The following is a 13,038-nucleotide window of genomic DNA, read 5'->3' as shown; positions in this document are numbered from 1 at the left end:
TTGCTGAAGTGCTTGGTTTGTTAAACTGTGCATGTCCTATAAAATAGCCAACATAAGAGTGGGAGGGCCCAAGGACAATTTCATCTTGCACCACTTTTGTCTTCTGCCACTGCTGTTTGGCAATGTTTCACAGATGTGCTATAAACTGGCGTGTGTTTGTTTCACTGCTCTGACACTTAGTAACCAGCCAGCTTGCTGCAGCCTTTGGCCAATGTTGGTGAAAACAATAGCTGTGCTGTGAGGTGATGAAAATGTACTGGAAATGACTTATTGAGTTTGATAATACTGTAAGAACAATAACAGGCCCAAATTATGATTTTAGCAGTTTTTAGCATTTAAAAAAAAAAAAAAAACACAGATCCAAAACCAAAACATGTGTGGGTAGTTGTGACAAATTAGCACCAAAGCACGCAAGGTCTACAGATCCAAAACCAAACCATGGGGAGGATGGGGGAAGGATCAGCGCACATCTCTACTTTAAATGAGTCTGTTACCACCAGAGGGAGTCAAGAACACATACTGTAGGTAGGAAAACAAGGCAGCTTGAACACAACTTCTCCAAAGGGCACAAATGTTATTGCCTACTGCAGCTGGAAGTGTGCCAATAAAAATGCAAAAGCTACATGCTTCTTGGAAATAGCACTCTGTCATGAGTAAATATCTTTATTGATAACCTTTGCTATACATAATTCAGAGAAAGGAAATATAAATATAAAAGTTTTTCCCACCCACATCTTGTTGGCTTTTGCCCTGGTCAGCATGAAGAGTCAAGAAATCACTGTTCATTTGCAAAATACACTCTAGTCAACCACACAGAATAAAAGAGGTTCATACACAAAGAAGTTACAGTGGCACTTTGTTACATAGTGATCCAGCAAGAAAGGGCCTTTGGTACATCAAAAGGTGCAAAATTATGGAAAAATCACCATACTAAAATACACCAGTGGATTAAACAGAACAGAAGACTAGTCTGGGAATTCTAAACTGCAAAAAGTGCCCTACCATAAATAGATAAAAATATGTAAAAGTGATTCAACCAAACATGAGATTAGGAACAGTAGTGTTACTGTGTGTGTGTTATCCAGGAAACAGCCAGGAGGACCACAGTGTGGTTAAATAGTAAGCACTAATAAGCATCAAAAGTCCAATTTGCCAAAAATAATTTGTGAGACACTTAAAAACTAAAAGCGATCCTTTATGCCACTAAACGTAAAAGAAAAGGTGCAGAGTAATCCAGACCAGTAACCATTTTTTGCCATATTGGTGAATCAAAATTTTGTTATGAAAACGTCATCATATAATTCATAAATCAGTGCAGTCGATTAGCAGCGCTCATGTCTTTTTGCAGCATATTTCACAAACATTGTGCCAAGTTTTCATGCCGTGAACAGCAAAACGAGATCTTCACTAAACTGTAAAACATTAAGATTCTTCGCAACACCAATATGGCACCTTTTGCTTACTATGCAGTTTATTTCACAACAAAAATTTAAACCAAATTAACAAAACAAAAAAAACAAAAAATATATAACACCTCTCTCAATATATAGGCACCGGCCCAAAAAGGCATTTGGAATTAAGCAACTTGACAGAGATAAATGTTAATGTGTGTGCACGCTTGACCAAGAGCAATACAGTGAAGAACTACCCAATGACGCTCTCAGCTATTTATGCTCAATGCTCTGAGGAGCGGAAAGCCGCACCTCATTCATTTACCTGCAGTTCTTCAAAAGTCCAGTTTAAAAATAGGAAGAAATCACTTGATAAATGCCAGTTCATTTCTCAGACAGAAAAGGCAAGCACTTTCTTCTGGAATGTTTACATATTTTAATGAGGTTGCAATCTGCAGGCTGAAGAACCCCATGTGGGTGTGTGTTTTGCGTTTCCTAAGGTTAATATAGAACATTTTAATGGCCAAATATTTGCCAGGTGGTCAGCAATTTAAGATAAAAAGGTATGACTTTTCAATGCTTTGAAGATTTACCAGAGAAATAAAATTCCAAACTAAATGGATTATTTTCAAATGCAAAACTAGTGAACCATTGCAGGAATGCAAGCATGTGACTATGAACACGCACTGAAGGGTTTTTGCACAGTAGATCATGGAAATCCACAAGGTTTGCTCCATCTGTGGTACCCTGCATTTCTTGCACCGGCCTTGCCACAGTCCATGTGGCGGGCACTGTCCTTGGGCTACTGGGTGAAGAAAGTCCGCAAGGATTTAGTCTAGACTGCATTTGCAGGTGTGCCATTTTGAGTCACTGCATTTAGATTTGGACTGTTGCTTTGATGGCTGAAGGTCCTGTGGGTGGCAGCCCCCACCTCAAACACCTCATGGATGGCTTTTCGAAAGCAATGAAAATTGTAGTCTATTAATCCTGAGGAAAAAACAAAAATGAACAGTTATACCTTGCAGGCAAATTACAACTGCCATATTACATTAAATCTAATTTTTATGAGTCCATTTTTCTACTTAATCCCTAAAATAAGATTTTACTCACCGGTAAATCTATTTCTCGTAGTCCGTAGCGGATGCTGGGAACTCCGTAAGGACCATGGGGAATAGCGGCTCCGCAGGAGACTGGGCACAACTAAAGAAAGCTTTAGGTCACCTGGTGTGCACTGGCTCCTCCCACTATGACCCTCCTCCAAGCCTCAGTTAGGACACTGTGCCCGGACGAGCTGACATAATAAGGAAGGATTTTGAATCCCGGGTAAGACTCATACCAGCCACACCAATCACACCGTATAACTCGTGATACTATACCCAGTTAACAGTATGAACACAACTGAGCCTCTCAACAGATGGCTCAACAATAACCCTTTAGTTAGGCAATAACTATATACAAGTATTGCAGACAATCCGCACTTGGGATGGGCGCCCAGCATCCACTACGGACTACGAGAAATAGATTTACCGGTGAGTAAAATCTTATTTTCTCTGACGTCCTAGTGGATGCTGGGAACTCCGTAAGGACCATGGGGATTATACCAAAGCTCCCAAACGGGCGGGAGAGTGCGGATGACTCTGCAGCACCGAATGAGAGAACTCCAGGTCCTCCTCAGCCAGGGTATCAATTTTGTAGAATTTAGCAAACGTGTTTGCCCCTGACCAAGTTGCAGCTCGGCAAAGTTGGAAAGCCGAGACCCCTCGGGCAGCTGCCCAAGATGAGCCCACCTTCCTTGTGGAATGGGCTTTTACAGATTTTAGCTGCGGTAGTCCAGCCGCAGAATGCGCCAGCTGAATTGTGCTACAAATCCAGCGAGCAATAGTCTGCTTAGAAGCAGGAGCACCCAGTTTGCTGGGTGCATACAGGATAAACAGCGAGTCAGTTCTCCCGACTCTAGCCGTCCTGGAAACATAATTTTTCAAGGGCCTGACTACGTCCAGTAACTTGGAATCCTCCAAGTCCCTAGTAGCCGCAGGCACTACAATAGTTGGTTCAAGTGAAAAGCTGATATCACCTTAGGGAGAAACTGGGGACGAGTCCTCAATTCTGCCCTATCCATATGGAAAATCAGATAAGGACTTTTATATGACAAAGCCGCCAATATGGCCGAAGCCAAGGCCAATAACATGACCACTTTCCGCGTGAGATATTTTAGATCCACGGTTTTTAGTGGCTCACACCAATGTGATTTTAAGAAACTCAACACCACGATGAGAACCCAAGGTGCCACTGGAGGCACAACCGGGGGCTGAATATGCAGCACTCCTTTTACAATGTCTGAACTTCAGGTACTGAAGCTAGTTCTCTTTGGAAGAAAATCGACAGAGCCGAGATCTGTACCTTAATGGAGCCTAATTTTAGGCCCATAGACACTCCTGCTTGTAGGAAATGCAGAAATCGACCTAGTTGAAATTCCTCTGTTGGGGCCTTTTTGGCCTCACACCAAGCAACATATTTTCGCCATATGCGGTGATAATGTTTTGCAGTTACATCTTTCCTGGCTTGAATCAGCGTAGGAATGCCTTCCTCCGGAATGCTCTTTTCCTTTAGGATCCGGCGTTCAACCGCCATGCCGTCAAAACGTAGCCGCGGTAAGTCTTGGAACAGACAGGGCCCCTGCTGCCGCAGGTCCTGTCTGAGCGGCAGAGGCCATGGGTCCTCTGATATAATTTCTTGAAGTTCTGGGTACCAAGCTCTTCTTGGCCAATCCGGAACCACGAGTATCGTTCTTACTCCTCGCCTTCCTATTATTCTCAGTACCTTTTGTATGAGAGGCAGAGGGAGGAACACATAAACCGACTGGTACACCCACGGTGTTACCAGAGCGTCCACAGCTATCGCCTGAGGGTCCTTTGACCTGGCGCAATATCTTTTATAGCTTTTTGTTGAGGCGGGACGCCATCATGTCCACCTGTGGCCTTTCCCAATGGTGTACAATCCTTTGGAAGACTTCTGGATGAAATCCCCACTCTCCCGGGTGGAGGTCGTGTCCGCTGAGAAGATCTGCTTTCCAGTCGTCCACTCCGGGAATGAACACTGCTGACAGTGTTAACACATGATTTTCCGCCCATCGGAGAATCCTTGTGGCTTCTGCCATCGCCATCCTGCTTCTTGTGCCGCCCCGTTGGTTTACATGGGCGACTGCCGTGATGTTGTCTGATTGGATCAGTACCAGCTGGTTTTGAAGCAGAGGCCTTGCCTGACTCAGGGCATTGTAAATGGCCCTCAGTTCCAGAATATTTATGTGTAGGGAAGTCACTTGACTTGACCAAAGTCCCTGGAAGTTTTTTCCCTGTGTGACTGCCCCCCAGCCTCAAAGGCTGGCATCCATGGTCACTAGGACCTAGTCCTGTATGCCGAACCTGCGGCCCTCTTGCATGGAACCTGCCGAATGGGATTGCTTCGTAGGAAGCTACCATTTTTTCCCAGGACTCGCGTGCAATGATGCACCGATACCTGTTTTTGCTTCAGGAGGTCTCTGACTAGAGATGACAGTTCCTTGGCTTTCTCCTCCGGGAGAAACACTTATTTCTGTTCTGTGTCCAGAACCATCCCCAGGAACAGTAGACGTGTTGTAGGAACCAGCTGTGACTTTGGACTGTTTAGAATCCAACCGTGCTGTTGTAGCACTTTCCAAAATAGTGCTACCCCGACTAGCAACTGCTCCTTGGACCTTGCCCTTATAAGGATATTGTCCAAGTACGGGATAATTAAAACTCCCTTTTTTCGAAGGAGTATCATCATTTTGGCCATTACCTTGGTAAACACCCTCGGTGCAATGTACAGTCCAAACGGCAGTGTCTGGACTTGGTAATGGTAATCCTGTACCACAAATCTGAGGTACTCCTGGCGAGGATGGTAAATGGGGACATGCAGGTAAGCATCCTTGATGTCCCAGGATACCATGTAATCCCCCTCGTCCAGGCTTGCAATAACCGCCCTGAGCGATTCCATCTTGAACTTGAATTTTTTTATGTATGTGTTCAAGGATTTTAAATATAAAAAGGGTCACACCGAACCATGCGGTTTCGGTACCCCAAACCGTGTGGAATAGTAACCCCGTCCTTGTTGAAGTAGGGGCACCTTGAGTATTACCTGCTGGGAATACAGCTTATTAATTGCCTCTAGCGCAGCCTCCCTGCCTGAGGGAGTTGTCGGCAAGGCATATTTGAGGAAACGGCGGGGGGAGACATCTCGAATTCCAGCTTGTACCCCTGAAATACTACTTGAATGAAACAGGGATCCACCTGTGAGCGAGCCCACTGATCGCTGAAATTTTTGAGACGGCCCCCCACCGTACCTGGCTACACCTGTGGAGCCCCCGCGTCATGCTGTGGACTCAGAGGAAGCGAGAGAAGAATTTTGATTCTGGGAACAGGCTGACTGGTGCAGCTTTTTCCCTCTCCCCATGTCTCTGTACAGAAAGGAAGCGCCTTTGACCCGCTTGCTTTTCTGAAACCGAAAGGACTGTACCTGATAATACAGTGCTTTCTTAGTCTGTGAGGAAACCTGAGGTAATGGATACGAGGTCCCAGAGACCATCCCCAAATAATTCCTCACCCTTATAAGGCAGAGTCTCTATGCGCCTTTTAAAGTCAGCATCACCTGTCCAGTGACAGGTCTCTAATACCCTCCTGACAGAATGGTCATTACATTCATTTTGGATGCCAGCCGGCAAAATATCCCTCTGTGCATCCCTCATATATAAGACGACGTCTTTAATATGTTCTCATGTGTGACAGGGTCACCGACCACGCTGCAGCAGCACGATCTGCAGGTCTCAGTCTAGTACCTGAGTGTGTAAATACAGACTTCAGGATAGCCTCCTGCTATCAACAGGTACCTTCAAAGTGGCCGTTCCTAAAACGGCAGTGCCACCTTTTTTGACAACCGTGTGAGCGCCTTATCCACCCTAGGGGATATCTCCCAGCGTAACTTATCCTCTGGCGGGTAAGGGTACGCCATCAGTAACTTTTTAGAAATTACCAGTTTCTTATCGGGGGGAACCCACGCTTTTCACACACTTCATTCATTCATCTGATGGGGGAACAAAACACTGCCTGCTTTTTCTCCCCAAACATAAAACCCTTTTTTAGTGGTACTTGGGTTAATGTCAGAAATGTGTAACACATTTTTTATTGCCGGGATTAAGTCACGGATGTTCCTAGTGGATTGTGTATATGTCTCAACCTTGTCGACACTGGAGTCAGACTCCGTGTCGACATCTGTGTCTGCCATCTGAGTGAGCGGGCGTTTTTTGAGCCCCTGATGGCCTTTGAGACGCCTGGGCAGGCGCGGACTGAGAAGCCGGCTGTCCCACAGCTGTTACGTCGTCCACCCTTTTATGTAAGGAGTTGACACTGTCTGTTAATACCTTTCACCTAACCATCCACTCTGGTGTCGGCCCCACAGGGGGCGACATCACATTTATCGGCATCTGCTCCGTCACCATATAAGCCTCCTCATTAAACATGTCGACACAGCTGTACCGACACCGCACACACACAGGGAATGCTCTGACTGAGGACAGGACCCCACAAAGCCCTTTGGGGAGACAGAGAGAGAGTATGCCAGCACACACCAGAGCGCTATATAATGTGGGGATTAACACTATAACTGAGTGAAATTTCCCCAATAGCTGCATGTATATATAATATTGCGCCTAAATTTAGTGCCCCCCTCTCTTTTTAACCCTTTGAGCCTGAAAACTACAGGGGAGAGCCTGGGGAGCTTTCTTCCAGCTGCACTGTGAAGAGAAAATGGCGCCAGTGTGTCTGAGGGAGATAGCTCCGCCCCTTTTTCCGCAGACTTTTCTCCCGCTTTTTTCTGGATTCTGGCAGGGGTATTTACCACATATATAGCCTCTGGGGCTATATATTGTGGTATTTTTGCCAGCCAAGGTGTTAATATTGCTGCTCAGGGCGCCCCCCCCCCAGCGCCCTGCACCCTCAGTGACCGGAGTGTGAGGTGTATATGAGGAGCAATGGCGCACAGCTGCAGTGCTGTGCGCTACCTTGGTGAAGACTGATGTCTTCTGCCGCCGATTTTCCGGACCTCTTCTTGCTTCTGGCTCTGTAAGGGGGACGGCGGCGCTGCTCCGGGACCGAACACCAAGGACTGGGCCTGCGGTCGATCCCTCTGGAGCTAATGGTGTCCAGTAGCCTAAGAAGCCCAATCCGGCTGCAAGCAGGCGAGTTTGCTTCTTCTCCCCTTAGTCCCTCGCTGCAGTGAGCCTGTTGCCAGCAGGTCTCACTGAAAATAAAAAACCTAAATCTATACTTTCTTTCTAAGGGCTCAGGAGAGCCCCTAGTGTGCATCCAACCTCGGTCGGGCACAAAATCAAACTGAGGCTTGGAGGAGGGTCATAGTGGGAGGAGCCAGTGCACACCAGGTGACCTAAAGCTTTCTTTAGTTGTGCCCAGTCTCCTGCGGAGCCGCTATTCCCCATGGTCCTTACGGAGTTCCCAGCATCCACTAGGACGTCAGAGAAATTATGATTACTCAATCGTTAGCGTTCCCGCTAGGCTGTTTCAGTGGTGTGGTGCACCACACCCTGCCCGATAATCAACTGTCAAAATGCACTCTGCCATTTTGGATGTGCCCCTCCTCGCGGTGCACTTGGTCCCTCGCCGGTAGCTGCACCAAGCATATTCCCCCTGCCATCGAAGTCTGCCCTCAACTGGATACATAAGTATCTGGAGTCACACAGTAGGGCTGGCTTTGCCTCAGTCTGTCTCCAGATAGCATGACTCGGGAAATACCATTAATACCATGAACCAGAAGTGGCCGAGAGGTGGAGCTCTGGACAGCCACAGTGGACAGATGGGGAGATGGCCCCCAGTCTGTCTCCAGATAGGAGGGGACAGTGAAGCACCATCATTAACATAGCAGTTCAGCCAGCTCATCTTCCTGGGGACAGACTGTCTCCAATCACATTTCTGCATATATCTAACTCTTTGAAGGTGGCATATGGGGTGGTCTGAGGGGATTTTATGGGGCATTTGGGGTGGCCAAATGCTGAGAACACCCCCAAAGTAATGGAAAATAAGAATTTACTTACCGATAATTCTATTTCTCATAGTCCGTAGTGGATGCTGGGACTCCGTAAGGACCATGGGGAATAGCGGCTCCGCAGGAGACTGGGCACAAAAGTAAAAGCTTGAACTAGCTGGTGTGCACTGGCTCCTCCCCCTATGACCCTCCTCCAAGCCTCAGTTAGGACACTGTGCCCGGACGAGCGTACATAATGAGGAAGGATATTGAATCCCGGGTAAGACTCATACCAGCCACACCAATCACACCGTACAACCTGTGATCTGAACCCAGTTAACAGTATGATAAACGAAGGAGCCTCTGAAAAAGATGGCTCACAACAATAATAACCCGATTTTGTAACAATAACTATATACAAGTATTGCAGACAATCCGCACTTGGGATGGGCGCCCAGCATCCACTACGGACTATGAGAAATAGAATTATCGGTAAGTAAATTCTTATTTTCTCTAACGTCCTAAGTGGATGCTGGGACTCCGTAAGGACCATGGGGATTATACCAAAGCTCCCAAACGGGCGGGAGAGTGCGGATGACTCTGCAGCACCGAATGAGAGAACTCCAGGTCCTCCTCAGCCAGGGTATCAAATTTGTAGAATTTAGCAAACGTGTTTGCCCCTGACCAAGTAGCTGCTCGGCAAAGTTGTAAAGCCGAGACCCCTCGGGCAGCCGCCCAAGATGAGCCCACCTTCCTTGTGGAATGGGCTTTTACAGATTTTGGCTGTGGCAGGCCTGCCACAGAATGTGCAAGCTGAATTGTACTACAAATCCAACGAGCAATCGTCTGCTTAGAAGCAGGAGCACCCAGCTTGTTGGGTGCATACAGGATAAACAGCGAGTCAGATTTCCTGACTCCAGCCGTCCTGGAAATATATATTTTCAGGGCCCTGACTACGTCCAGTAACTTGGAGTCCTCCAAGTCCCTAGTAGCCGCAGGCACCACAATAGGCTGGTTCACGTGAAACGCTGAAACCACCTTTGGGAGAAATTGAGGACGAGTCCTCAATTCTGCCCTATCCGTGTGAAAAATCAGGTAAGGGCTTTTATAAGATAAAGCCGCCAATTCTGAGACACGCCTGGCTGAAGCCAGGGCTAACAGCATTACCACCTTCCATGTGAGATATTTTAATTCCACAGTGGTGAGTGGTTCAAACCAATGTGATTTTAGGAACCCCAAAACCACATTGAGATCCCAAGGTGCCACCGGGGGCACAAAAGGAGGCTGTATATGCAGTACCCCTTTGACAAACGTCTGGACTTCAGGCACTGAAGCCAGTTCTTTTTGGAAGAAAATCGACAGGGCCGAAATTTGAACCTTAATGGACCCTAATTTTAGGCCCATAGACAGTCCTGTTTGCAGGAAATGTAGGAAGCGACCCAGTTGAAATTCCTCTGTAGGGGCCTCTTTGGCCTCACACCACGCAACATATTTTCGCCAAATGCGGTGATAATGTTTCGCGGTTACATCCTTCCTGGCCTTTATCAGGGTAGGGATGACTTCTTCTGGAATGCCTTTTTCCTTCAGGATCCGGCGTTCAACCGCCATGCCGTCAAACGCAGCCGCGGTAAGTCTTGGAACAGACAAGGTCCCTGCTGGAGCAGGTCCTTTCTTAGAGGTAGAGGCCACGGGTCCTCCGTGAGCATCTCTTGAAGTTCCGGGTACCAAGTCCTTCTTGGCCAATCCGGAACCACGAGTATAGTTCTTACTCCTCTCCTTTTTATGATTCTCAGTACTTTTGGTATGAGAGGCAGAGGAGGGAACACATACACTGACTGGTACACCCATGGTGTTACCAGAGCGTCCACCGCTATTGCCTGAGGGTCCCTTGACCTGGCGCAATATCTGTCTAGTTTTTTGTTGAGACGGGACGCCATCATGTCCACCTTTGGTTTTTCCCAACGGTTTACCATCTCTTGGAAGACTTCTGGATGAAGTCCCCACTCCCCCTGGTGAAGGTCGTGTCTGCTGAGGAAGTCCGCTTCCCAGTTGTCCACTCCCGGAATGAACACTGCTGACAGTGCTATCACATGATTCTCCGCCCAGCGAAGAATCCTTGCAGCTTCTGCCATCACCCTCCTGCTTCTCGTGCCGCCCTGTCTGTTTACGTGGGCGACTGACGTGATGTTGTCCGATTGGATCAATACCGCCTGACCCTGAAGCAGGGGTTTTGCTTGAGTTAGGGCATTGTAAATGGCCCTTAGTTCCAGAATGTTTATATGAAGAGATGTTTCCATGCTTGACCACAAGCCCTGGAAATTTTGTCCCTGTGTGACTGCTCCCCAGCCTCTCAGGCTGGCATCTGTGGTCACCAGGATCCAATCCTGAATGCCGAATCTGCGGCCCTCTAGTAGATGAGCACTCTGCAGCCACCACAGAAGAGACACCCTTGTCCTTGGCGACAGGGTTATCCGTTGATGCATCTGAAGATGCGATCCGGACCATTTGTCCAGAAGATCCCACTGAAAAGTTCTTGCATGGAATCTTCCGAATGGAATCGCTTCGTAAGAAGCCACCATTTTTCCCAGGACCCTCGTGCACTGATGCACTGACACCTGGCCTGGTTTTAGGAGATTCCTGACTAGCTCGGATAACTCCCTGGCCTTCTCCTCTGGGAGAAACACCTTTTTCTGGACTGTGTCCAGAATCATTCCTAGGAACAGGAGACGTGTCGTTGGAATCAGCTGCGATTTTGGAATATTTAGAATCCACCCGTGCCGACGTAACACTAACTGAGATAGTGCTACTCCGACTTCTAACTGTTCCCTGGACCTTGCCCTTATCAGGAGATCGTCCAAGTAAGGGATAATTAAAACGCCTTTTCTTCGAAGAAGAATCATCATTTCGGCCATTACCTTGGTAAAGACCCGAGGTGCCGTGGACAATCCAAACGGCAGCGTCTGAAACTGATAATGACAGTTTTGTACTACAAACCTGAGGTACCCTTGGTGAGAAGGGTAGATTGGGACGTGGAGATCAGCATCTTTGATGATGTCCAGAGACACCATATAGTCCCCTTCTTCCAGGTTTGCTATCACTGCTCTGAGTGACTCCATCTTGAATTTGAACCTCTTTATGTAAGTGTTCAAGGATTTTAGATTTAAAATTGGTCTCACCGAGCCGTCCGGCTTCGGTACCACAAACAGCGTGGAATAATACCCCTTTCCCTGTTGTAGGAGAGGTACCTTGATTATCACCTGCTGGGAATACAGCTTGTGAATGGCTTCCAAAACTGCCTCCCTGTCGGAGGGAGACTTTGGAAGAGCAGACTTCAGGAACCGGCGAGGGGGAGACGTCTCGAATTCCAGTTTGTACCCCTGTGATACTACCTGCAGAATCCAGGGGTCCACTTGCGAGTGAGCCCACTGCGCGTTGAAATTTTTGAGACGGGCCCCCACCGTGTCCGAGTCCGCTTGTAAAGCCCCAGCGTCATGCTGAAGACTTGGCAGAAGCAGAGGAGGGCTTCTGCTCCTGTGAAGAGGCTGCCTGGTGCAGTCTTTTTCCTCTTCCTCTGCCCCGGAGCAGAAATGAGTGGCCTTTTGCCCGCCTGTACTTATGGGGACGAAAGGACTGAGTTTGAAAAGACGGTGTCTTTTTCTGCTAAGAGGTGACCTGGGGTAAAAAGGTGGACTTTCCGGCCGTTGCCGTGGCCACCAGGTCCGATAGACCGGCCCCAAATAACTCCTCCCCTTTAAACGGCAATACTTCCATATGTCGTTTGGAATCCGCATCCCCTGACCACTGTCGCGTCCATAACGCTCTTCTGGCAGAAATGGACATAGCACTCACTCTTGATGCCAGGGTGCAAATATCCCTCTGTGCATCACGCATATATAGTAATGCATCCTTCAAATGCTCTATAGTTAGTAATATACTGTCCTTATCCAGGGTATCAATATTTTCAGTCAGGGAATCCGACCACGCAACTCCAGCACTGCACATCCAGGCTGATGCGATTGCTGGTCGCAGTATAACACCAGTATGTGTGTATATACCCTTCAGGATATTTTCCAGCCTTCTATCCGCTGGTTCTTTGAGGGCGGCCGTATCAGGGGACGGTAACGCTACTTGTTTAGATAAACGTGTGAGCGCTTTATCTACTCTAGGGGGTGTTTCCCAACGCGCCCTAACCTCTGGCGGGAAAGGGTATAGTGCCAATAATTTATTAGAAATTAGCACTTTTTTATCGGGGGAAACCCACGCTTTATCACACACCTCATTTAATTCATCTGACTCAGGAAAAGCTACTGGTAGTTTTTTCACTCCCCACATAATACCCTTCTTTGTGGTACTTGTAGTGTCAGAAATGTTCAATGCCTCCTTCATTGCCGTGATCATGTAACGTGTGGCCCTACTGGACATTACGTTTGTCTCCTCACCGTCGACACTGGACTCAGTATCCGTGTCTGGGTCTGTGTCGACCCACTGAGGTAACGGGCGTTTTATCGCCCCTGACGGTGTCTGAGACGCCTGGACAGGCACTAATTGATTTGTCGGCTGTCTCATGTCGTCAACAGTTTTTTGTAAAGTGCTGATA

The 13,038-nt window shown here is 47.6% G+C and overlaps 1 protein-coding gene across 2 annotated transcripts in view; it reads right to left on the bottom strand.

Moving 5' to 3' along the window:
• Positions 1-627: 627 nt before the first annotated feature.
• The window catches only part of RRAGC (Ras related GTP binding C), a 172,299-nt gene continuing 159,888 nt past the window's right edge, over positions 628-13,038 (bottom strand). For both annotated transcript variants that reach the window (XM_063954316.1, XM_063954315.1), the window contains one exon: positions 628-2,378. In XM_063954316.1, the coding sequence (XP_063810386.1) occupies positions 2,227-2,378 (152 nt within the window). In that variant the 3' untranslated portion in view covers positions 628-2,226. The remainder of the gene's footprint in view (positions 2,379-13,038) is intronic.

The sequence above is a fragment of the Pseudophryne corroboree genome, chromosome 2 (genome assembly GCF_028390025.1).
Source record: "Pseudophryne corroboree isolate aPseCor3 chromosome 2, aPseCor3.hap2, whole genome shotgun sequence".
Taxonomy (NCBI): domain Eukaryota; kingdom Metazoa; phylum Chordata; class Amphibia; order Anura; family Myobatrachidae; genus Pseudophryne; species Pseudophryne corroboree.
This window is presented reverse-complemented; position numbering and strand designations above follow the sequence as displayed.